This window comes from Mastigoproctus giganteus, chromosome 12, assembly GCF_048544385.1.
Source record: "Mastigoproctus giganteus isolate SK-2022 chromosome 12, ASM4854438v1, whole genome shotgun sequence".
Lineage (NCBI taxonomy): Eukaryota > Metazoa > Arthropoda > Arachnida > Uropygi > Thelyphonidae > Mastigoproctus > Mastigoproctus giganteus.
Genome location: NC_143586.1, coordinates 114,750,978 through 114,778,214, shown reverse-complemented (window position 1 = coordinate 114,778,214; position 27,237 = coordinate 114,750,978). Strand labels below are relative to the sequence as shown.

Here is a 27,237-nt window from a genome sequence, read left to right as displayed (position 1 = left end):
TCTACATCCTTCTTGAAATGAGGCCTCCAGACCTGTATATAGTACTCTAGGTGTGGCTTGACCATTGCCTTATACAATGGAATAATCACCTCCTTATCCCTGCTGGAAAAATTCCTGTATATCATTGACAATACTCCATGAGCTACTCTTGCAGCCCGTCAGCACTCCTCAGAGAACTTCATATCTGCCTGCGCAACCACCCCCAAGTCCCTTTCATTCTCTACCACTGTCAGTGTAGTACCACAGAGTTGATACGTTGCTCTGGGGTTGCTGTTTCCCATGTGTAGTACTTTACATTTGTCAATGTTAAACTTCATTTGCCACCTCTCAGCCCATCTGCTCAACCTTTCCAGATCCTGTTGCAGCAGCATAGTGTCAGTAGTGTCCTTGACAACCCTGCCAACCTTTGTATCGTCCGCAAACTTGGACATTAAGCTTGATATACCATCATCAATATCATTTATAAATACAGAAAACAATAATGGACCCAACACTGAGCCCTGAGGGACTCCACTAATAACATTAGTCCACGATGAGTAGTGTCCATTGATTACCACTCTCTGTCTTCTCCCCCTCAACCACCCCTTTATCCATAGCAGCAATCTGCCTCCAATGTCACACTGCTCCAATTTGTGTAGCAGTCTTCCATGTGCAACAGTATCAAAAGCCTTTCTAAGATCCAAGTATATAATATCAAAGTTATTCCCTGCATCCAGTTCTTTTGTGACTGCATCATAGTATCCAATCAAGTTGGTCAGGCAAGACTTCCCCTTAACAAAACCATGCTATGTCTGAGCTATAACTGAAGTCTTGTCTAAATGATCCTGCAGTGCTTCTTTAACCAGTGCCTCCATTAATTTTCCTGGAACAGAAGTTAAGCTCACAGGTCTATAATTACTTGTGTCAGCCTTTGATCCTCCTTTGTGAATTGGGGTCACATTTGCACATTTCCAGTCTATGGGTACCTCCCCTGAGTCCAAGGAAGCTCTCATAATTATGGCTAAGGGTTTGCTTACTTCCTTTGCTGCCTCCTTTAATATAACTGGATAGATCCCATCCACCCCGGGTGCCTTTCTTGTGTTTATCTTCAACAGTTTCTCCTCCACTTTACTCCCAGTTATTTCAAGATTTTGTAGCTTACTGCTAGAGTTGAATACACCTCTGGCATTCCCCTTGCTGAATAACTCCTCATGTGTGAATGTCGATGCAAAATATTCATTTAGTTTGTTAGCTACCTGAGCAGGATCATCAACAGTTGACCCATCAATATCAAGTGGACCAATCCCCTTCCTTCTAGAGTTTACATAAGTAAAGAACTCTTTGCTGTTTTTCTTTGAATCCCTTGCCAAGGATTTCTCGTAATCTGCCTTCGCCTGCCTAACCTCCTTTGTAACTTGGTTGCATATCAACTTGTATCTATCATAGGCTTCTGTGTCATGTGTTAATTTGTAAGTATCCCATGCATTTTTCTTCTCTGCCATATGCCTCATTAGTTCATCTGACATCCATTTTGGCCTAAACCTTGAACAATATTTCTTAGTTGGTATGTAAAGCCTAGTAGCTTCCAAGATAAGTTCTTTGAATGCTTCCCATTTTGAATTTGCTGTTGGTAACATCATCAGTTGGTCCCACTGTATAGAATTTAAATACTGTCTCAGTCCATCGTAGTCGCCTTTACGGAAGCAATAACCCTTCCCTTTACCCCTAATGGTAGTTACCTCTTTGAGTAAATCCCACTTCAGCACACTGTGATCACTGCCACCTAGTGGTTCATTTATCTGCAGATTCTTAATGCATGAAGAATCACTGCTGATAATCAAATCAAGAGTATTACTCCCTCTAGTTGCCTCCCGAACATGCTGATGTAGAAAACAATCATCCAATAAATCCACAAAAGCCCTGCTGGTGCGTGAGTAACCAGCCCCCAAATTCCAGTCAATATCTGGGAAATTAAAATCTCCCATTATAAGACTCTCTGATTTACTGGCCCACTCTATTTCCCTGTACAGTTCCTTATTATACTCATCAGAGTCATTAGGCCTATAGCACACTCCTACTCTCAATTTTGATCTCCCAATGCTTATGTCACACCAAACTGACTCAACACTGCACTGTCCAGAGATGTCGACTGGCTTCACTTCCTTGGTTTTTATGTGTTTCTTAACTAATAGCATAACCCCTCCCCCCTTCCTATCCTGTCTATCCTTTCTGTAGACGTTGTACTCCCCAAATTGCAGTTCTGCATCCCTTATATCTGTGTGACACCACGTCTCTGATATCCCAACAATATCTGCCTTTGATGTTTTGAGCAATACCTCAAATTCATCAAATTTATTTACTAAACTCCTAGCATTGGTGTACACACAAGTATACCTGCACCTGTTTCTATTCTTAGCTACCCTAACACAACCCATGTGTTTACTTGTACCGCAATGGCTCCCAGCAGTCTCTGAAATACCACGCATCTTGTTTTCCAGGCTTCTGCTCATTCTAATAGAAGCAGTGCAAGAATCTCTTTCACCTCTGCCAGTGGCTACTGTCAATCTATTGGTCTTTGTCTCCCCCCAAGCTAGCAGTTTTCCGACCCACCTAACACTGCCTCAATAGCATCAGCAAATATTCTTTCTTTGTTTTCATACTGAATACCTATGGGGATTGACTCAAGCCCTGTGCATAATAGAAGGCTAATAATGTTCATTCCCATTTGAAATTTACATTAGAAGAAGAATTACAAGGTACTTTGAATTTTAAATTTCTTAAATTTAACATCGACGAGAACAAAAAAATGCAATAGTATCTAAAATTTCACTCCCATGGATCGATGCCTTATCATGGCGGGAGTATTTGCACATGCCAAGAAAGCTGAGAATATATGAGAATACTCCTATTAGGGTCACCCACGATTGGCAGATCAAAGCTAAGACGCCAGACTAAATCAATCCAAAATCTGCCAACCTGCACTGGACCAACGTCGCAGATTATAGTCCATTCTGTCAACACTGCTTCAAACAAAATAAACAGACCTCGTTCCTCAGAGCAGGAAGACCAACTCAATGGCAGAGGGTGCTACTAAGAATCACCAGTCTCCATCAAGCTACCTTTTGACATGCAACTGTTTAATGTAGTGGCGGCACCTGGAACAGAGTTCAACTCCGCCAGTTAACAGAACTAAACAATACAATCTTAAGTTTACAGAATGCTGTAGTTTGGCCAAATGTAGACCACATGTGGTTTGTATGTGCCACCTTAACCAGGCAGCAGAAAAGCTGTACCCCTCCTCAGCACAAGGAGGTGGGCCTGTATTAACTTAATTGCCCAAAAAAGTGACAGATCCTGCATCCACCGAAGGCTGTGCTAAATCGATGGGTGCCAGCAGATTTCTCTAGTTGTCTATAGTAGAGAAAAAAAAAAGAAGAAAAGAAAGAAATAAGTCACTGAAGGCTTCATGAATTACAGTATTACTAAGGATAATCCTGAAAGGCAAGAAGAAAGCATCCATTCATAATGATGTGTCATTGGAACTTGCCATGGAACTTGTCAGTAACTACCATCTTCTGTTGAAAATGTCAACAGAAAACTGTTGAAAATGGTTGAAATTGGAGACTGTTTCAATCAAAACTTTTACATTGTCAGGCGAGAACTGCAGTACATTTTCCAGTAGGGAATTTCTAAAGTCACAATAATAAGGGCAGTGGAAGATAACGTGTGGCAAGTTTTTTCGCTGCTGACAAAGGTAAGTGTCATTATTTTCTAAACCTTACTGAACAAGTTTTGATTTGATGGAACCATACCCAGTGATGAGAAAAGATGTGTAGATATTAAGAGAGAACCAAGATGAAATTTGCCGATCAGAAGCAAACAGTACATTATCGATGAACTTGTATGTGATTCAGCCCTTGACTGATGCAGTCCAACAATCTTGCCAGATGTTATTAAGTTCCAACCAGATATGCCTCCTTTCCTACTTGAAATCATTTGAAGAGTTTGCAGTAATACCAGCAAATTCCATTGGCAATACATGCTTGAGATGATAACAGAACAATCTGAATATAAGATGAAGATCTAACGGCAGTGTTCCATCTATTACTTGTAGGGCATCCATAGAAACTGTCCTGCAGGCACGTAGCATACAAAGCAGCATTGAGTACTGAAGAGAGAACAGTTTATTGAAACTTCAGTTTTAACATGCTCAAACCACGTAGGAGAAACATAAGCAACAATTGGAAGAAACACAGCTTTGTAGTAGAGCAAGAACATCTTCCTGCCAAGACCCCAGTCAGATTTAGAGATTCTCACTGTGGCCATAGTAAATTTCTTGACCTTCTCAAGAAAATTGTTGATGTGTAGGGTGAAGTCTAGTCAGTCATCTAGAATGACACCAAGATATTTCAAATTCCGGACATAGGGTATTTGTCTGCCATCAGTCTTAATACTCGGAGGGCAGTTCGAAGTAAACTGATGGTTAAATGACATCATCTTGGTTTTCGCCTGAGATATTGTAAGCTTGTTTTGTTTAGTCCAAGCAACTAGGTCCAGAAGGACTGTAGATGCCCTGTTTCAAGCTGAGTTCTTGGACATCCAGAAACAATAAGAACCAAGTCATCTGCATAGGCAATTGGGTGGGTGAACTCAAATTTCCTGATAAGCCATCTATTTAAAACAGTGTCCCAAAACAGAGGTGCCAGGATGGATCCTTGAGGGCATCCACGCAAGAGAGACCTACTAATTTTCAGATTTTTAGATAATACTTGGATATTCATCAAATCCTTTTCAATATTCCTTTTAACCTTGTGGTCATTTCAAGAACATGAGCCTTTTCCTCATCCCTTAGAAGCCTATTGGTCCGTCCAGTAAGCTTTTCTTCTTCTTCTTCTACATGTTTGATCCTAGTACTGTTTCTCGTTCGAATGAAGGTCTGAGGAGTATGCTTGCCGTAGCCATGAAGCCAGGGACTTGACATGGTTATGGTGTTATATAAAAACATGTATTACAAATAGATGAGAATTAAACCATGACATTAGAATCAATTAATATCCAAATATATACTCTCTGAGTGTACTTAATGTACTGTCTGAGACAGACAGACAGACAGTACACCAAGGTATACATGTACATTTGTACAAAGTAATTAGAAAGTACATATATGTTCATAAGTCAGTGTATTTCACAGGCATGCATTAAGTTGGTTTTGAATTTTCTTGTGAAAGAGTTCATCAGTGTAAATGTGAGGTGCCATTCTGTTCCTCATATCAGCTAGCAGGTGGGGATATCAGTTTGAGTCAACATCAGGGGCCATAGTGAAACAAATTCGGCCAGCGAATGCCTATAATTGCGATCAGAAGTGGATTTCTGAAGGTCTACTCCGGTCATTAGCAGGGCTTGTATTACAGGAATACTTGGCTGGGTAGAAATCTGTCACCGATCTTCAGCCTGTTCCTCTGTAGCTGAAGAAGAGGAGCAGCTCTTAGGGAAGGAGGTGGCACATGCCACCGATATATGTCCCAGAAGTCAGGGCAGTTGGTTTTTCCAACCAGCATTTTGATAGTGGTCACAGTTCTTCTCATGCAGATTATTTGAGGCAGCCATGGGATTTGAAGTTGATTGACCATGCTGGTAGTCCTCTGTTGGGGGGAGAATGTGATGGTTGTGGAGTGCCCACTTCAGTATCCAGTATTCGCTGGCAAGGATGGGCTTCATGAGAGAAGGTGGCGTGGAGACCCATGTTTCGGGGGCAATTCAGACCCATTTAGTGGAGTACACAACAGTTTGCAGATATCTGATTGTAGTTTTTGCATTCATATTATGAAGACGACGTAGTCTAAGTCGTCTTCCAATGCTTTCAGGGAGACAACCTCAGACCAATCAAATGCAACTTCCATCAATAGAATCTGGGAGTAAGGGCAAATGATTCTTGATACGAGTTTGAACTTTACTGTCTCCGAATTTTTTCCTTTTCTTTTTCTTCTTCTGGGTTAGGCGATCAAATTTTTCATGTTCAGAATTTCCCTTCCCAATATCCAAAGAGCTAGAACTATTAATCATAGCTCACTTATATTCCATATCCAATTCAGTATTCACTGTAATTTACCGTAAGACATAATGGGAGCTTCCCTGATTGGATAGGGGATTTCTTACAAATCCTGTACTCACCTCCCTCCTTATTATGTGGTTCCTGATCAACAAAAGACTAACAGATTCAGCCATGCACAGCACAGCCTGTGTTAGTCGTTCCTCGCAATGTGTAAAAAATATATAAAAAATTATACAATCAACCATACACAGCCCTCGTTAGTGGCATGTCTCCCAATGTTAGAAAATCAGAAATGAAGCTTTTAAAGGTTTAAATTCCACTTTTATTGCCATGAATTATGAAGCAGGCCTAAGTGACAGAAACAGAGGTAAGCAAGGGCATTAGTGAGCTCCTTGTGGCATTGATCCTGTGTATGGCCAAACATTTATTTGTTAACCCACATTTAAATTTATTTTATAAACACATAAAATTATTATTATAATTGTTTTTTGTTACACAAGTGCTTACATAAATTCCTTTATGTAGTTAGAAAATATGTTTGGTGGTGCCAAGTGTGGATATTTATTTATTTATTTTTAATTTTTTTTTTTTTTTTTTTTTGGTTGATTGCAGCATTATTTGGCCGTACTAATACTCAATGGCAATACTAATTTGCATAATTGACATACAGCACAATTACACAAAGCTGTTAATTTCTGAAATGCTAAAGTTGCAATTACATTGCATTGCAATTTGATAAATGTAAGGCAGCCATATTTAATCTCTGATTATTGGGCATTTTGAGCATTTGCACAAGGATGTCCCTTCACCTGATGATGCAGACTATTTAAACTTCATGTGTATTTTAGTAGTTGGCCTATAAAAGGCTAGGCATTGATTTTATGATTAGACTTGTCTTTCAGTAGAGCAAATCTTAATGTTGCATGCCTTTTGTCTTTGATATTTGAAGTGAAAGGGTACCCAGTTGTTTTTCAGATGGAAAAGGAGAGAGGCATGTCTTATGTTGTTGTGCCTGAGAGCTCCTCAATTCATAAATATTGTAAGTGTTTTAAGTTTTAAAATACCAGCAGTATCTTAATATAAAAAAGAAAGAAAGAAAAGCTTTGATAATTTTTTAAGAATCCCCCACAGGAAATAATCTCGGGTGAGTACAATGTAATCCAATTCCACATCATTCAGGATATCAATTAAAAATGTTCCTTCAGTAAATGAAGAGCTTCCTTTGCCATATATGGTCATGGAAGAGATTCAGGTAGCTTTCTGCATTAAATATCATCCAGGAAGTGTAGTTGTGATGATCTCAGCTAATGAAATTGTACATCACATTGAGCATTTTTCAGGCTGCAAACACATCTCCATGACCATACAGTTCTCACTGCCCCATACATACATATTCTGTTTATCAGTGTAACCACTATGATATAAGTGTATTTCATCAGCAAATTATAAAGGGTGAATTATCTTTTCTCTGTCAGTATTAGTCAGGAATTGTTGTATTTTCATTTTGTCAAACCCTTGTTTGAAGTCTTGTTGAACAACTTATTCTTCTATGGTGCAGCATTATTTTCACTATCTTCCCCATGTGGTTCAGCTCTATCAATCAAGCATATGACTAGTTGATATGCTATGTTCAAAAATTATTTATTTTTGAACATATTTTTGAATATATAATAAAACAGCATACCAAAACATTTTAAAAACTCTACATTACATGCAACAATACTTCCTGGAAGAAAATGTTCACAAAACCTTCCATTCCGATAATTAATAGTTTTTTTTTTTTTTTTTACTTTATAGCACCTACTACTTGTTTTTTGTATTTTAACTTTTTCCTGGCGCAGTATTACCACAGTCGTTTTTGCGTCAGTAAAATCAAAATCAGTCAATCAATTTGTTCCCGTTTTTGTAGGTGGACAGAGATGGAACATTCAAAATATCTGCAGAAATATTTCTGCTAAATACATTCTTTAAAAATTTGTCTGTTCATTCTTCAGACCAATATTTCTTTTTATCAATTTTTTTCATTTACTCCCATATCCAAAATTCTCCATTAGTCCATTTAGTGAAAGCTAATTGAGTAATTATGGACCTGTTAGAACGTCTATTCCTGGAAAAATAATAGTCACTAGTTAAAGAAATAATGCAGGATTAACTGGACAGGCATGCAACTATACTGCAATCACAGCATGGATTTCTTAAGGGGGAATCTTGTTTATAACTAATCTGATAGGTTACTATGATGCAAAAAATAATTTTGACATCACATACTTGGATTTCGGGAAGGATTTTAATACTGTTGCACATAAAAGACTACTGTACAAACTGAAGCAATGTGGTATGAAGGCAAGTTACTATTAGGAACAAAGGGATAGTTAAGTGTAAGAAGACAGTAGTTATCAGCGGGCACTGCTCTTCATAGATTAATGTTATTAGTGGAGTTCCCCAGGGCTCACTGCTGGGCCCATTGTTGTTTTCAATGTTTATCAGTGATATTGATGAAGGTATATCAGCTTAAAGTATAAGTTTGCGTATGATACAAAGGCTGGCAGAATGGTTAACATTGATCAGGGCGAGATACTATAACAAGATCTAGGAAAATTGGGTTGATGGGCTCAGAAATGGGAGTTGAAGTTTTAACATTGACAAATACAAGGTGCTGCACATGGAGAAATTGTGCAGTCAGACATGAAATTCTCTGAGCAGTGTAGACATGCAGCCAGTACAGCATACAAGGTTTTGTCAATGATATACAGAAACTTTGCTAAAAGATAAGGAGGTGATTATCCCTTTGTATATGGCCATGGTTAGGCCGCGTCTTGAGTACTGTATACAGGTCTGGAGGCCTCACTTTAGGAAGGATGTAGATTTGCTGGAATAGGTGCAGAGAAGAGCAACCAGACTGGTGAAAGGAACAAAAGGGTGCTCTTAGCTAGAAAAGCTTCAGTTCCATAAATTGCTGTATCTCAAGACTAGGCACCTGCTGTGAGATCTGATTAGGGTGTTTAAGCCTTGGATGGAATGAGTAAGCTGAATGTTAATGGCATTCTTCCACTTGCTATGAATACACACAATGAGGGGGCATAAATTCAACTTGAGGAAGAATGGTTGCAGGATAGATGTGCAGAAGTTTGCCTTCAGCCAGCGAGTGGTTGATTGTTGGAACAGGCTTCCATCTGTAGTTGTGGAAGTGGATGGGTTGAATAAAGTCAAGCAAGAACTAGACATATTCTTGGAAGGTATGGATGATGAAGTGTGTAGTTTTTTTTTTTTTTTTTTGTGATGCCATATAAGCATGCTTTCTTTTCTTGCATCATTTGCCATTACTACTACTGAACCCAGTCACACCATGGGGAACAGTTGGAAGCTATCTTATTTGTAAGAGTTTTCTTTTTTCCCCTCAGTTTCTTCTGAAAGGTCTAACAATTTCTCAGTTTCACCATCAGAAAGGCCTTTTACTAGCTCTTGACGGCTTGACTAAATACTTCATTCTAACACAGAGTATAAGTTACTTTGTGACTTCTACAATGAAAGAAACAATGCTGCCTGCCATTACCAATTGAATATAAATATCAATAAACATCTACTTAGTTTTTCAGATCATTTATATGAAGAATAAATGGATGGCAGTACAGCATGAAAACATATTTTATGATCAGAAACACTGACAGTCATATTGATTTCCACATTGGACTTGAGAAGAACGCGAGAGGAAACACTCCTTACCATTAAATATTGAATATAAACATCGATTTAGTTTTTTAAATTGTTTATATGAAATATAATAAATGGCAGTATACTGGGAAACATCTGCAGTTGGTTGCACCAGTTGAGAAATTTGGACTCGAATTAAAAAAAAAAAAAAAACACCACTGCCTCTTGTTAACAATTGAATATATTCAATGTTTATAAACCTGGTTTAGTTTTTCAGAATCTCTATATGAAATATAAGATAGATTGCAGTGCAATAATTGAGTCAATACAAAGTTCTTACCACTAGCAACATCCATCTTAAAAAGAATTTAAAAAAACATTGCTGCATGCATTTAAAAATTGAATTTAAATATAAATAAACATGGATTTAGCTTTTCTGATTGTTTACATGAAATGTAAATAGATGGTATTGCAATAATTGCACCATACAGCTGGTAAACAAATTCTGTAATTGGAAACACTGATAGGCTGAATGGGGCATTGGACTTGGAGTGGAATTTTACAATATCATGCTGGGCTTGATGTTAAGACCACAAAGGGTTAAAGTGGATGTTTGTTTTAAACTCTGCTGTTGTTACATTCATTTCACAGATATCCTTAGGCTGTGATCACTTCCTGTACAGAACTGAATTGTTCAGACTTCTTTATCAACCTCAAAATTTTTGATCTTTCTGTACTTCTTTAAACTCTTAAGAAAACTGCCAAGAGTAAAAAGCTTCATTGTAATCACCAAATTGGAGAGCTCTGTAGAAAGAATTACAGAAATAAACCTTGAGGATTATGTAGGTTATTTTTTAATCATAATCTAATTTAGATCCTTGATTGACTTCTGCTCAACAGTAGAGGTGTAAAATAAGTCTCTTACTGAAAGTACAGGGTAATTCAAAAGTAGCTTTGCAACCATATAAGTCTGTAACTTAATGAATTTTGAGAAATGTGCGAAGCATTGAATGAATGTTGGAGTTCTATTGGTGACTAGTACGTATATGTTATGCTGATGGTGTTAGCACATATGTGATGTCAGTAACAAAGTGGTTACTTGCAGAAGGGAACAAGTGCTGTGCATTTTTTCTTTGAACAGTCAGTGTCTGCAGTGCATATTTAATAGAAATTTTCACATAGGACGAAAAAAAGCCTGCCAGTGGGCATTTCATTTATGACCAGCACATGAATTTTGTTCATAGCGGTTATTCTTTGCTACATGTCAAAAAATATTGAAGACTACATTTAAGTAGTAAAAGAAGTAATAGAAGAGCATGACGATAGGTCTTGTTCAGAGTCCTAGAAAATTAACATATCAAACTGGTCATAAGCCCAGATTGCTTCAGCCAATGTGGAGAATTTTGAAAAAACGGTTAAGCTTAAAACTGTACAAAGTGCGTGTGCTACAGGTTAATCCCAGGGGTGCACATCTGGTGAGTACAGGCTTGGCACATCCAGGGTCCTGAGCTGGATATCATCATTCTTCTTCTGACACTCTCTCTCTCTCTCAGGGTAATTCAGACATTTTTTTTTCGTCTGGTGCAGCATAAGCCTCAGACTTCCTTGCATCATATGGCTAATAATAATAATAAATAAGTCATCATGAACGATGACAAAATAAAATGTTATTGGACCATAAAAAACATTTTTTTCCAACAGACCATTGAGGATTAGTCAGATTATTATCAACAAGATGATACATTCTCTCTTAATTTTCATGACTTGATGCAAACGTTCTTAATCTGTGGCTCAGGTGAAGTGGTCTGATTCCATGGTCATTGCAAATTGGATTTTTTCCCTTTGGTGCTTTGTTAAGGATTTAAGGATCGGGTATCAATCACTGTTATTAGCATTACAAGAATTGAACAACAGAATTGGAGTTTTTATTGATCATATAACATTTTACATGCTAGACTGAGTATGACAGGATGTTAGCATTTTTGGGAGAGATGCATGTGACTCAGTTACAGTTAGGTCGGGTCACCAATGAAAACTTCTGGTCCACAGCACATGGTAAGCTTAAGTTCAGACTACATGAAATTATAGACTCACAAAGTTGTGAGGATACTTTTGAATTACCCTATATTAGCATTAGTAGAGACATATGATGCAAGAAAGCAAGCTTATGCAGCATCAGGGAAAAAAAAAAAAAAAAACCGCTCCCATTTCACCCCTTTGTTCGTTCCAAATACCTGTCCAGCTCAGCCTTAAATTTTTTAGGCTATCAAAGAATATTTCTGCTCCCTTTAGTAATTACATAGGTACTATTGCTAAAGATATCTAGACAGAATTAGCCGTGGGTCAGGTATAAAAGCAGCCATATTCATGCTAGAAATAAAAAGGTGAGTGAAATACAGCAAATGGGTTGAGGCATTTTGCATATAGATATTTTACAACTCCCAATGAGGAAGTCATCACAGGATGCATATTAACAATCAATCTTTGTTTGTTTGTTTGTTTGTTTAGATTTTATTGGCGCATTAGCATCTAAGGCTATAATGCGCCAAGACCACAATCAATCTCTTCATGCCATTACAATGAAACTGCAACACCTTAAATACCATCACGTAAACTTTTTTTTTTACCATGAATCCCTTTTGATTTTTAGTTTGATTAAGGGGACTCAGAATTGAAATATTTCTAACCAACCTTAAAAATTTGCACTTTTATGTTTCAAGGGCAAATTTTAAAAAATAATGCAGATGCAAGGATATAAGAAGTAAAATTAAAAACTTAAAAAACTTGTCTCTAATACATAACTTATCTTGGCTTGTAGAAAAAAAAAAAAAAAAAGTTATAAAAAGCTTATCCCCCAGAATTTGTGTTAACAGATGAACCTGTATCTTCCTATAGTGGTGAAATTTTCTTTTAGCCAGAAAGTTGTTAATTGCTGAAATAAGTTAGACCTCTGTGAGTAATTGAGGCATATAGTTTGAGGAAATCCAAAGAGGCAGCTGGATAGTTACCAACTTGAAGAAGAAAACACTTACATTGTTTATTTTCTTTTTCTTACCTGTTTTTATTACTTATTTTTATTTTTCTATATTTTTTATTTATTTGTTATTTTGATTTAGTCATTTTTTTCAGTATATTGTATTTTATTCCTTACAGCATATTACAGTACAAAGGGTACTAGGAAAGTTTTGCAATATGACGCAACAATGAATCACAGGAAGCTGCTTGTTGCTGCATGTTGAGACATGTTCATACGTGCATAGTAGCCGCCGCGCCAAGTCGATGGGCTCAGTTATTCATTAGTAGTGAGAGTGTAAAGTGCTTGCGATGGCATCGTGGTCACGAAATGAGATAAGGACAGTTTTGCGGTATAATTTCGTGCGTGGTTTAACCATAGACCAGTGCTTAGAAGAAATGACTCTTGCACTAGATGATGATTGTCCACATCGTACAACGATATTCAGGTGGTATAGAGAATTCCAAAGGGGAAATTTCACTCTGGAGGATTCTGAGAGGCCGGGAAGGCCATGAACGTCAGTTACAGAGGAAAACGTTACTGCTGTGAGGAAAATGCTTGACGAAAACAGGCGAGTGACCTACCAACAGATAGAGGATACTTTGGGCCTAAATGCACCAGCAATTCGTTCGATTCAGCAAGATCATTTGCACGTGAAGAAACTTTGTTCTCTCTGGGTGCCGCATCAACTGACTGAAGAGCAGATGACACGACGTGTGACTTGGTGCCGGGAGATGTTAAAAAAAGTTTGATAAGGGACAATCTCGGTATGTGAACAACATCGTGACAGGTGACGAAACTTGGCTATACTATTACGATCTGCCGACCAAGGCTCAAAACAAAGTTTGGGTCTTTGATGATGACGACACACCCGTAATTGTCAGAAAATCCCGATCTGTAAAGAAGAAAATGATAGCTGTATTTTTCAAATCGAGTGGAATTGTGGAATGTGTCGTTTTGTACACGCAGAAGACAGTCACAGCTAAGTGGTATACTGAACAATGCCTGCCTAAAGTCATTGGATCTATGAAGAACCTGCGGCCAAAGTCAAGAATGGACACCTGGTACCTCCATCACGATAATGCTCCAGCTCACCGCGCCAAAGCCTGCACCGAATATTTGACCACGACAGGACTGAAACTTCTCGAGCACCCTCCCTACAGTCCAGACCTTGCTCCCTGCGACTTTGCACTGTTCCCGCATGTGAAAATGAAGCTAAAAGGGAGGCGGTTTTCCAGTGATGAGGACCTTCTACGGGCTTGGGACAAAGAGTGTGCTTTACTCCCTAGTGAAACTTGGCAGAACTGGTTTAAAGATTGGTTTCGGAGAATGGAGAGGTGTATTGAATGTAGAGGAAATTACTTTGAAAAACTTTCCTAGTACCCTTTGTATATAATAATTTTGATATCATATACTTGGATTTCAGGAGGCTTTTGATACTATTACACATAAAAGATTTGTATAAACTGGAGCAATATGGCATTATGGGCAAGTTACTGCTATGGATAATGAGCAGTAACTGCTCTTTATCCATAGCAGTAGTGCTATGGATAAACATAGTCTTTGTAGACTAGTGTTATTGGTCTACTGTTGGGCCCATTGTTGTTTTCTATATTTATCAGTGATGTTGATGAATCCATATCAAGCACATTGTCCATGTTTGTAGTGATACAAAGGTTGGCAGGGTGGTTAATGACAGTAATGGTATACTGCTTCAACTGGATCTAGAAAAGTTAGGCAGATGGGCTGAGAAATAGCAGTTGAAGTTCAGTATTGACAAATGCATGGTACTGCATATGGGGTAGCAGTAATCCCATAGTAACTTATCAGCTGTGTGGTATTACATTCAAGGTAGTGGAAAATGAAAAAGACCTGAGATAATTGTGCAGTCAGATATGAAATTCTCTGAGCAGTGCAGATATGCTACCAGGACAGCCCATGGGGTTTTGTCAGTGATATACAGAAACTTTGCTAGCAGGGATAAGGAGGTGATTATCCCTTTGTACAAAGCTGTGGTTAGGTCACATCTTGAGTACAGCCACTCCCCAGCTTACATAATACTCGACTTACGGAAATTTGACTTTACGTAAGTTTTTGACGGTCAGTGCAAACTTAAAAAAATCATAGAAACTTATTTTGCATCCCGTAGGAATAAATGGAGGTATTGTGAAAATATCATAATGTGAACCCAACAACACTTGGTTTTTTTTAATAATTCGTTCCAAGATCTTGGAAGTCGAAATTTTTGCTATATAACTAAGCTATATATCTCTCTGAAAGGTCATTTTTATAATGGAAATTGCACTACACTTTCATCGTTATCATATATTCTGTTATAAGAATCAATAGGAATAAATGGAGGTATCGTGAAAATATCATAATCTGAACCCAATAACACTTGTGTTGGTTTTTTTTTTTTTTTTTTTTTAGTAATTCGTTCCAAGACCTTGCAAGTCGAAATTTTCGCTATATAACTATTTATCTTTATAAAAGGTCATTTTTATAATATAAATTGCACTGCACTTTCATCGTTATCATATGTTCTGTTATAAGAATCAATTTTTGAATGCCTTTGTGATATTTTTCTAAAACAATTTGCACTTTTCGGTTTATTGGACTTTTCTGTTAGCACATCTAATTATAAATGGGTAGTAAACTCGATCTTCTTGCATTTGCGATAATACCGATAACTGGAATTCTGTGGGTTTTTACGTTACCGTAAAATTAGTTCCCCTTCGCTGAAATCTTCAATCCTATAAAAAACATAAATAAATTTTCAGAATCTTCTCTTCATTCCTATTTACTTATTACAATGGTGAAGGGAAAGGGACCAACGGAAAGTGCAAGTGCTGGCAGTGCTGGGAAACGAAAAAAAATGATTTAGAAATGAAGATGATTGATTAAAAAGTATGAAGCAGGACAAAAATTGTCATCTATTGCACGGAATTAGGTCTCGCTGCTTCAACATTGAATACTGTTTTAAGGGACGATCAGCGTATAAAAGAACGTGTTAAAGGATCAACACATTTAAGATCAACAGTGATCACAAAACAGCGTTCAGGTGCTATATCGAAGATGGCAAAACTATTAATAATATGGATGGAAAATCAGATTCAGAAGCAAGTGCCCCTGAGTCCAATGGCCATTCAAGCAAAAGCAAGAAGTATTTATAAAGATATTAAGAATAAGTATGGCGAACCCCAATCCCGTTCGTGGCAAGCAATAGGTTGTTTAATAGTTACAAGCATCATGCTCATTTCCAAAACATTATACCCAGACCCGCATAGCCACATAGTCATTTGACACATTCTTTTTTGCTGAGGGCTGATGACCCTCCTATGTGTGAGTCTTGTGGCACAATTTTATCAGTTAGACACATTTTAATTGATTGTCCAGATTTTAGTAATATCCGTTTTACTGCTTTTAATCATCTGACTGAGCCTTATACACTCAGTCAGATTTTATCTGACAATGACCATGTGTCTGCTATTTTTAGCTTTTTGAAATCAGTAAACCATTTTACTCATATTTAAAATATCTACTTTGTTATTGTTACTTGTTTACTGATATTTGTCTTTTACTGTTTATACTTGTTTTTTTATACTTTGACTTGGTGACCTAATTCTTTAGGCCACTGAAAAAAAAAAATTTTTTTTTTATTTTTTAATGACCAGGTTTTGGCACATTATAGCCTTAGTTGCTAATGCGCCAATAAAACCCGACAACAAACAAACAATCCAAAACATTAAAGTATGTGGTGAAGTCGCCAGTGCTGATTCTGCAGCTGTAGAGAAATTTTGTGATGTGTTGGAAAACACCCCTTCTAAATCTCCACAGCCTTCAACTTCCGCAGCACCTTGCTTATCAGATGGAGAGTTAATTCTGGCAACGATGCTTGAAAGGTAATAAAACTTGCTGACGTCATCATCATCATCATGATCAGCCATTTTCAATCCACTGCAGGATGAAGACCTCTCCAGCAACTTTCCAGTTCCTTCTGTTTTGAGCACTGGCCATCCATTTACTACCCAAAAACTCATGAATTTCATCTATCCATCTCCGCCTTTGTCTTCCAGGTTTTCTTCTAGCTCCTCTTGGGTACCATTCTGTTATTTTCTTAGTCCATCTGTCATCATGCCTTCGAGCTGTGTGTCCTGCCCAAGACCATTTTAGTTCTTTAGTTTTGATAAGAATGTCCTTTACTTGAGTTTGCTGCCTAATCCATGTGTTTCTCTTCTTATCTAACAGTCTGATTCCCAATATAATTCGTTCCATTCTTCGCTGTGTAGTTCTCAGCTTCTCTTCCATTCTTTTGGTGAGTGCCCAAGTTTCACTTCCATAAGTCATGGTGGGGAGTATACATTCATTATTTTACGTTTCAGACAAACTGGGATATTGCTCTTCAGTATGTGACTATATTTCCTGAATGCTGTCCATCCAAAATTTATTCTTCTCTTGACTTCCAGCCATTTATCATTATTACAACTAATAACTTGTCCCAGATAAGTATATGACTCCACCTTTTCAATTACTGCTCCTTCAATCATTATTTCCCTTTCTGTGGCATACTTGTTCATCATTACTTTTGTTTTAGCCATATTCATCTTTAGTCCAAAATCCTTACTAACTGTGCATAACTGATTAAGATTTTCCTCTAATTCTTTGGGATCGTGGCTTATGACCACAATGTCATCTGCAAATCGTAAATGGTTTAAATACTCTCCGTTCACATTGACTCCTTTCTGCGACCAGTCTAATCTTCTGAAAGCTTCCTCAAGGGCAGCAGTAAACAGCTTCGGAGATATGTCTCCTTGTCGAACTCCTTTCTCGATTTTAAATTTCCTACTGTCTTTGTCTAGTCTAATAAAGGAGGTAGCACTCTCATATATTTTCTTCAAAATCATAATATATGGGGTATCAATGCCTTGTCTTTCCAGTGCCCGAAACATTGCCTTATGCTGTATGGAGTGAAATGCCTTTTCATAATCCACAAATGCCAGGCATAATGGTGTTTTATATTCATTTGTTTTCTCCATTAGCTGTGATATTACGTGAAGGTGATCCATAGTTGAGAATCCTGTCCTAAAGCCAGCTTGCTCCTTCAGTTGATTCTCATCAAGTATTCTTTCTAATCTGTTAGTAATGACCCTTGTGAACAACTTGTAGATGTGGGATAACAAGCTAATTGGTCTATAATTTCCAATTTCCTTTCTTATGCAGCAAAACTATGGATTGCATTATTCCACTGCTTAGGCATCACACCTTTTCTAATGCACTTTGTGAAGAGCCTTGCCAGTTTTTGTGTTATGTCTCTTCTTCCCAATTTTAACAACTCTACAGTAACTTCATCTTCCCCCGGGGCTTTCCGATTCTTCATTTTCTTCAATGCATGTTCTACCTCATCAAGAAGAATATCGGGTATGTGGTATGTGTTGCTACTTTGCAATCCATCTTCCCCACTGCTGGTATCATTCCCTCGCTCCTTGTATAATTCTCTATAGTAGTCTTCTGCTATTTGGATTATGCCTTCTCTGCTGTTTATAAGTACATCATCGCTATTCTTCAGTTTCAGTATCATTTGTCTTTCTGTATTACTGCTCATGGCTGCTGATTTAAATCCTTTTTTTTCCCTTAATGCTTGTTCTACTTTTCTTGTGTTAAATCTTCTTATGTCCGCTCTGAGTCTCTTTCTAATGGCTTTGCATAACTCAGTATACTCAATTTTCTCCCTGTCAGTGTTTTTCTTGCTCTTCATTTGTTGTATTCGGTTCATCATGACAAGTGTTTCTTGGCTAATTTTTTCTTCTTTGGATTTCTGTTTCCCATAGGTTTCTTGGGCTTTATCACTTTCAGAAAATTGTAATATTCCTCGTCAATATCTTGGTCCTGAGCAGTCTGCAGAAGCTCAAACTTGTTCTTAAGTTCCAGTACATACTGCTTTTTCTCCTCCTCTGTTATTTCAAAGACCTTTGTATTATTTACTCGAGTCAGTTTTTTCCTTTCCTTTCCTACATCTATATCAAGTGTACATCTTACCATTCTGTGATCACTTCCAACATTTACCTTATTCAGGATGGTAACATCATTCACAATATATCTTCTGTTAGTGAGGATGAAATCGATTTCATTAGTTGTTAATCCATTTGGACTCTTCCATGTCCACTTTCTGTTCACCCTTTTCTTGAAAAAAGTGTTCATTACTGACAGTCCTTGAGATTCTGCAGATTCCACAAGTCTTTCACCTCTTTTATTTCTTTCACCAACTCTAAAATTTCCTGTAGTTTCTCTTTCTGCACTGTTTTGCCTTTTTCCAATCTTAGCATTGAAGTCCCCCATAATAATAGTGTAGCGGGTTTTCTGCTCATCTAGAAGACTCTCAATTTCGGTGTACATTTCTTCATCATCATGGCTTGATGTTGGTGCATAAATCATTATAATCTTTAGAAATCTTGTATTAGTCTTGACACCCTTGGTGATGTACTTTTGAATTCCAAAATGTTGTTTTTAAAATCTTTATGGACCAGAAACCCAACTCCACCTTCACTCCTTTCACTGTTTCCATTGGTGTACAGCAGATTTCCACTTGATAAACTTATAAGTGATTCATTTCTTCTTCTTCTTCTTGTTTCAGCCAAACCGATGATATTCCAATTCACATTTTCTACTTCCTTTTCCAGCTCTAATATCCTGTCTTCACCGATGAGTGATTGTACATTATAACAGGCCAAGTTCAATTTCCGTGCATGGCAGCCTGGTCGTACCCAGAGATTCTTAGCACCCTCTGCTTCCACTCTGATCCTCTCGCTGCCGTAAGAGGGAGAGTGAAAGCTGCTGGGGACTGAGGGCCATTTGTATTGTTGTGCTGTCATATGTTGGAGGGTTTGGTCTTTTCCTCTTCACGCTGACCAGGCGTCTTGAAGAGAACCACTCTACACGTTCGTTGCCACCTAAGTGACGTAACAGGGCTTACCATCGAGGTGTGCATTAGTGGATTTTAGGGAAGCAGGCCAACTGGACTTCTCCTAAATCTTCTGTAATAGAGAGATATTGGATCCATCAGTGTTTTAGGCTGAGTGTCTGATAACACACGGGATACCTGTTCCCCTCTAAGCCCCTAAGCCTTGCTGACGTTATGCCTGTCTTCTCTCTCTTTTTGCAATTTTGTACACTTTTGTAATTTTTCCTGTGTATGAGATAATAAAATTAAATAAATTATTCTATTTACATGTTCGTGGAACATTTCTTTTTTTCCTCAATCAAATTTACGAGTGCTGCATAAGCATTTAGTGAAATTCTGATTTATGTAGTTCCGCAGAATGCAACCCTTACGTAAGTCGGAGAGTGGCTGTATTTAATATATAGTACAGGAACTCCCCAGCTTATGTAAGGGTTGCATTCCACAGACGCCTCCGTAGCCAGGTGGGAAGGAGCAGCAGTGCGTAGCATACACTTCTTGATTAGACCGGGGTTCGAGCCCGTCACCACCAAATACGGAGGATGCGGAAAGGTCAGGCATGACCACTGCATATTCACAGAGCAATATGGCCTTAGTTGCTAATGCTCCTAAAAACCAAACAACAAACAAACAAACATTCCGCGGAACGCTACATAAGTTGGAATTTCCCCCATGATTGTGCAGCACTCACAATTGGGCTCACTGAATTGATTGAATCAAAAAAGAAATGTTCAACGAACATTTAAATAGAATTATTTATTATATTTATTCAATGTTTTATCTCATGCACAGGAAAAATTACAAAAGTGTGCAATTTAAAAATTATAAAATTACAAAAAAGAGAGGAGACAGGCATAACGTAAGTAAGTTTTACCTCTCGAGCATCATTTCCAGAATCGACGTCTTCAGCTGATAAATATGCCACTGCAGAGGTTGAGGGCTGCGGAGATTTAGAAGGGGTCTGCCACTCAGTCTTATGAAAGAACATATTAATGGATGACTGGACAGTGGCTTTTTTTTCTTTTCACCGTAGATTTCTTCATAGCAAGCAAGCCTATCATTCACCCCTCTGTTAACTTTTAACAATCATTCGCTGTCAGGATCCATCTCAAACCTCGCCATTACCATCTCTTCATCACCATAGTCTGGTGATGAAGCATCTCGGCTCCTCATTTGTTTCACCTTGAGCTTTGTCAGCATTTTCTTCTTTCACTATCGCTGCCTACAAGTCAGTAAGTTCTTCATTAGATAATTCCTTCTCGTCTTCTATTAATTCCTCAGTTGGAGGTTGTTGCTAACAGCTTTGGCAACAACCTCCAACTGAAGTAACTCTGCAACCTTTACAATCTTATCTGTAACCTCTTCATACGATTCGTCTTTTTCAAACCCTTCGAAGCCTTTTACGTGCCATGGGCATATTTTCTTCCATGTGCCCTTTAAACAATGTTTAGTAATTTCCGCCCAGGCCTTATTAATGTTTAAGATGGCATGGTAAATATTGTAAGATTTCCAAAAGTCTCTTAACACAAAATTTTTCTCATCATCTACTGCAGACAATGCCTGAGCAAATGTTGTGCATAAATAGTATACCTTTAAATTCAAAATAACACCCTGATCCATTGGTTAGATAAGTGAAGTCCTGTTTGGCGGTAGAAATATGACTCTCACGTTCGAATCTTGAAAGGAATGTCGTTGTCTTTACAATATTTTTTAACCTCGGGAATGAAGCAGTATTTAAATCAATCTTCAAAGAGAGATGTTGTTATCCATGCTCTCTGGTTCAATCGGAAATGCATGGGTAGGGTGGCTTTATTAATGCCCTTAAATGCACAAAGATTTCCAAAATGGTACACAAGCAGTGGTTTTAATCTGTAATCTCCTGCTGCATTACCCACAAGCAAGTGTGTGGCCCTATCTTTTGATATCTTGAAACCTAGCATTGTATTTTCCTCTTTGGCAATGTATGTTTGATCCGGCATTTTTTTTCCAATACAGAGCAGTCTTGTCAATGTTAAAAATTTGCTGCATTGAATAGCTGCCTTCATCAGTAATTTTTTCCAACACAAAACAAAATTTCCCTGCAGCTGCAGAATCGGCACTGGCGACTTCACCGCATACTTTAACATTGTGGAAACCAGCACAATGCTTGAATCTATTAAACCACCCATTGCTTGCCGTGAACTTTGGTTGGGGTTCGCCGTACTTATCCTTAATATCTTTATAAATACTTGTTGCTTTTCCTTGAAAGGTCATTAGACTCGGGGCCACTCACTTCTGAATCTGATTTTCCTTCCATATTATTAATAGCTGTTCCATCTTCAATATAGCACCTGAACGCTGTTTTGTGATCACTGTTAATCTTTAATGTGCATTGATCCTTTGACATGTTCTTTTATATGTGCAATGTCCTTTAAAATAGTATTCACTGTTGAAGCAGAGTGACCTAATTCCCTTGCAATAGATGACAAACTTTGTCCTGCTTCATACTTCTTAATCATTTTCATCTTCATTTCTAAATCAGTTTTGTTTCGTTTCCTGGCACTACCACCACTTTCACTTTTCATTGGTTGCTTTCCCTTCATAATTGTAATACGTAAATAGGAATGAAGAGGAGTTTCTGAAAATTTGTTTTTTATATTATTGATCATATGTGTTCCCCTTCAGTGAAGGGGAATATATTTTACCATAATAGCGTAAAAACCCACACAATTGCAGTTCTTGGGATTATCACAAATACAATAAGATAGAGTTTACTACCCGTTTATAATTAGATGCTCTAACAGAAAAGCTCAATAAACTGGAAAGTGCAAATTGTTTTTGTTTTTTGGTCACGACCTCCAGAAATGTGCTATAGAAAAATATCACAAATGCATTCAAAATTGATTCTTATAATGGGAACATATGATAATGATGAAAGGGTAGTGCAATTTCCATTATAAATATAACCTTTAAGAGAGATAAATAGCTTAGTAATATAGCGAAATTTTCAACTTCCAAGGACTTGGAACAAATTACAAAAAAAAAAAAAAAAAAATGTGTTATTGGGTTCACATTATGACATTTTTATGATACCTCCATTTATTCCTACGGAATGCAAAATATGTTTCCATGAATTTTTTTAAGTTTGCACTGGCCGGCAAAAACTTACGTAAAGTAGAATTTCGGTTAGTTGAATATTACATAAGTTGGGAAGTTCCTGTGTATAGTACAGTACATAGAGTATTTAGTTTGTAGTGGTTGATTGTTGGAACAGGCTTCCATGTATTTTTGAGGAAGTGAATAGTTTGAATAAATTCAAGGAAGAACTAGACAGATTCTTGGAGGGATAGGATAGGTGAAGTGTGTAGTTGTTGTTTTTTTTTTTTTTGCTGATGCTATATATAAGCTTGCTTTCTGGCATCATTTTTCATACTACTGTTACCATGGCTAATACCCTATGGACCACAGTTTACATTTTTCTGCCATAGATTAGATAGGTTGCTGACAATCAAATGAAAGTATTCAGGTACTACTACTCTGTCTTTGGGTGGACCCTGAAATTTGACAAAAAAGACTGGAATTCACTCAGGAGTGTTATGTAAATCCTATCATTCTTCATCAAATACTGTCAACCAGGAATTCAGAAGGGTGATGTGAATAGAAAGAGGTCCGAGTCTGAAATATCAGACTGAAAATCAATTACTAGCCAGAGGAACTGATATTAGTACAAGAATGATACGTAAGGAGTGGAATATCATCAGATTTTATGGAAGAAAACTGCAGTACACAAACCAAACATCATAGCACATGTATAGGTTGTGCACCAGGTAAAGTGCCTTGCTTGATGTTCATCTTATCATATTAGTCCCTGAAACATTGGAAAGCCCTATGATACAAGAAGTCATGCTACATGACTTTCCAGTCTAATGGCCAGGTTTGGATCCAATGGGTGCTCAGAGATTTACCAATGTGTCATCCTAACTTACCTTAGCCCCACTGAATACCTCTGGGACAAACTGGGTCATACGTTTTGTGTTAGACCAACACACCCACAGTCAGTAGCTGATATGGCCACTGTGTTGAAATACCACCTTCCTCTTATCAAAAATTGGTGTGACCCCCTGATGAGGATGCAGTGTTGTAAATAAGTCCAAAATTGGACTTTAATTAGACACTGTACCCTCAATTAAAGCATGTTATTAAATATTGTATATCAATAAAAGGTTCTTTGAAACATGCAATTTATTTTTGGCAGTATAGTGTCTGTTAACGCTATTGTAAAACTGAGTTTATTTTTACATCACTTAGATACACCGATCAGCCAAAACATTATGACCAGCAAGTCATTATGCAAATTGAAGCAACTGCAGGTGAACTGCAGTGCGTGCTCAGGTCGGGACACTGTATTAAAAACACCTGATACTGAGCTCTGTTAATCAGTGTTACTCTTGTTCTTCAGATGGGAAAGGCAGTGGACTTAAGCAAGTTTGACAAAGGCCAAATTGTAATGGCCAGACGACTGGGTCAGAGCATATCCGAAACGGCATGGCTGGTGGGATGCTTGCGATCAGCTGTGGTTAGTACCCACCGAAAATGGTCCGAGGAGGGAAAACCCATGAACTGCGGCGAGGTGTTAGGCGACCGCAGCTCATCAATGCTTGCAGTGAGCGAAGACTCTCCTGGATGGTACGTAGCAACAGAAGGGTGACCGTGGCGCAACTAGCTGGTAATTGGAATGCTGGTGATGGGAGTAATGTGTCACAACACAAAGTACATCAAACCCTGCTGAAAATGGGGCTGCGTAGCTGTAGGCTGCTCCGATTGCCCATGCTAGCCACGGTTCACCCCCAGCAGTGCTTGCAATGGGCACGCGAGCATCGAAACTGTACCTTGAGTGATTGGAAAAAGGTCTTCTGGTCCTATGAATCACGTTTCCTATTGTGCCATATGAACAGCTGGGTACGTGTGTGTTGTTTACCCAGGGAAGTGATGGCTCCTGGATGCACCATGGGATGAAAACAAGCCAGTGGCAGCAGTGTCATGCTTTGGGTGATCGATGTTCTGCTGGGATACCCTGGGTCCAGTCAACCGTGTGCCAAGCACTCTGACGTCTACCACCTACCTAAACATCATTGCTGACCAGGTACACCCTTTCATGGCAACAGTCTTCCCCTCTGGCAGTGCAGTCTGTCAGCAGGATAATGCACCATGCCACACTGCCCGGATTGTTCGAGACTGGTTCGTGGAACATGAGGAAGACTTCCAGGTATTGCCCTGGCCTCCAGATTCCCAAGACATCAATTCCATCGAGCATCTGTGATTTTTGTTGAATTTACAAATCTTGTAGTGTCCGTGCCTTGCCGGTTACGAGCTATTTTGGCTACATGTGGAGGACCAACATCATGTTAGGTAGGTGGTCATAATGTTTTGGCTCATCACTATAATAAGATGTACAGAACAACATTCATTAATTTGTTAACTGTTGCATGTAAAATGTTATGGTATTTTTTTTAGATGTAAACAAAATTTCTAAACCAAAAATGAGACAGTGTTGCTTTGAAATTTATTAATCGAATCAATTCTAAAAATTTTCTGTCAGATTTGGGGCCAAAATTTACCATATTACTTGATTTCCTATAGCTCCACCACTGACAAGAAGAACGTGGAAAGTTCCCATTCCTCATGTAGAGAATGATGCCAATAACAGTAGGCCAAAAATTCACTTTCTATCTACACCGTTAAAAAACGAGAGACTGGCTGCTGAAGTACTACATGTATTACGACCACTTGCACACTGTATCCATAAACCTAATATTACTGTTTCTTACTTGTATATTTCAACTTAGGCTAGTTGAATCCCTTTTGCCATTAATATTTGATAGAATTCTAATGTGACCACTTCTGAAGGATGAATTATTTTATGTAGAGATGATATAAGTGAAATTATTAACTTGGGAGATGAGAAAATTCTTTATCATGTAGCTAATTTGAAGTGTGGAGTGTACACTAAAAGTGCATATAACAATGAATTTATTAATTTGGATAACTATTTTATGTATAAAATTTAAGATAAACCAGCCTTACATTATGATTTCCCTTTCAGTTTTATCAGAGCTGATAAGAACTGAAAGGGAAGTTTGCACATTAGATCATCATATAATTTGTATCCTGAAAGAAAAGGGTGTTTCTTTCTCTCTCTCAAAACTCTACAAAAATATTCAAGATTGGCTTTGTGGGATAATCTTACAAACATGTACTACTCCCAATTCTTATGACACTGTGCACATGGCATGTCTTTGTTACTATGTTTATTACTAAAGATGAGCATTATGTGAAGACTCGGGGCTCGTTCTACCCACATCACTGCAAAATATGTCTGTCAGCTTTGTCATGTGGCAGGAAAATTAAAATTCGTAGCTCCTCGTGGCAGGACATCTTAAAAGAAAAACTTTTATATTCTGTTTTGCGATACACCTAGCTTGACGCTGACTGTGTATCTCTTTGAACTTTATAGAAAAATATGACTGATGCCGCTCACAGTTCCTTCTCTAGTGCCACACATTCATTTTTCACTTATTAAAATTTCTCACTCAAATAAACATTATAGAAATGTAGTATACTAGGAGTATTTGAAGAGTTTATTGCCTACAATACATTTCTTTTGTGAAAATAAAATAAACAGTAATAAATTAAAACATTTATATGCATATAACAAATTTTTAGAGTAATGCAGTAAAAACTTGATTTAATAGATGCTGCGGTGGGTGAGGCCTGTGTTAAATCTAGTTATCAGTTAAAGTCTAAAGAAATACATATAGTCATCCCGGGTTGCTAGCTCAAAAGTAGTCTGGGATAAGATCTGAAAAATGAAGGGAAAATACCTACCATGCCTTTAGTGATCCTAGAGCACAGTGGATGTCTAATTGCAGATCCAATTTTTGTTTTAGTTAAATTACAAATACTCAAGGGGAAACATTTGCAAAAATCTCTGCAATAACATCGTTCTCCCCACAGTTCTTGGCTGTGAAAGAGAAAAGCAAGAAATATGCATTAAACTTCTCTTCAAAAGGGCTTGAGCCATAGAAGAAACCCTTTGCACAAGAAGAGTTAAGCACAACACTCATTCTCTCACGAGCAAGTGCAACACGACCAAATGACATTCACTATGAAATGATAAATCACCTTTCAAACACCATATGGTCATCTAATCTTGTTTAGTAGAACTTTTCTTGGAAGAGAATTTCTGTATTATTGGAGGAAAGCAGTTGTTCTTGCCTTCCCATAGCCAGGAAAGGATCATAAAAATCCAAATAATTATCGTCCTATTGCTCTGACAAGCTGTTTATGCAAATAATTATTGTCTTGTTACTCCAACAAACTGTTTGCGGAAATAACCCCTTGACGTGGGCACCTGTACATGGTGAGGGGACCTCCCAGTGACGCTGCTGGACTTCCAGACTAGCATCACTGGGATCCATCGCCCACAGCCCAGGTTCCAGGCTTACATCAATGGAATCCGGCATGTTTGCCGTGCGCTGCGACCCGTGGAAATTCGGAAAGGGGGATCCTGGTGGTTGAGGGGCCCAGCTTCAATACACCACTTTGGCC

The 27,237-nt window shown here is 38.0% G+C and overlaps 1 protein-coding gene across 2 annotated transcripts in view; it reads left to right on the top strand.

The window, feature by feature from the left end:
- The window catches only part of Pex16 (peroxisomal biogenesis factor 16), a 275,960-nt gene that overhangs the window by 136,393 nt on the left and 112,330 nt on the right, over positions 1 to 27,237 (top strand). For both annotated transcript variants that reach the window (XM_090386047.1, XM_090386046.1), the window contains one exon: positions 25,270 to 25,425. In XM_090386047.1, the coding sequence (XP_090242173.1) occupies positions 25,270 to 25,425 (156 nt within the window). The remainder of the gene's footprint in view (positions 1 to 25,269; positions 25,426 to 27,237) is intronic.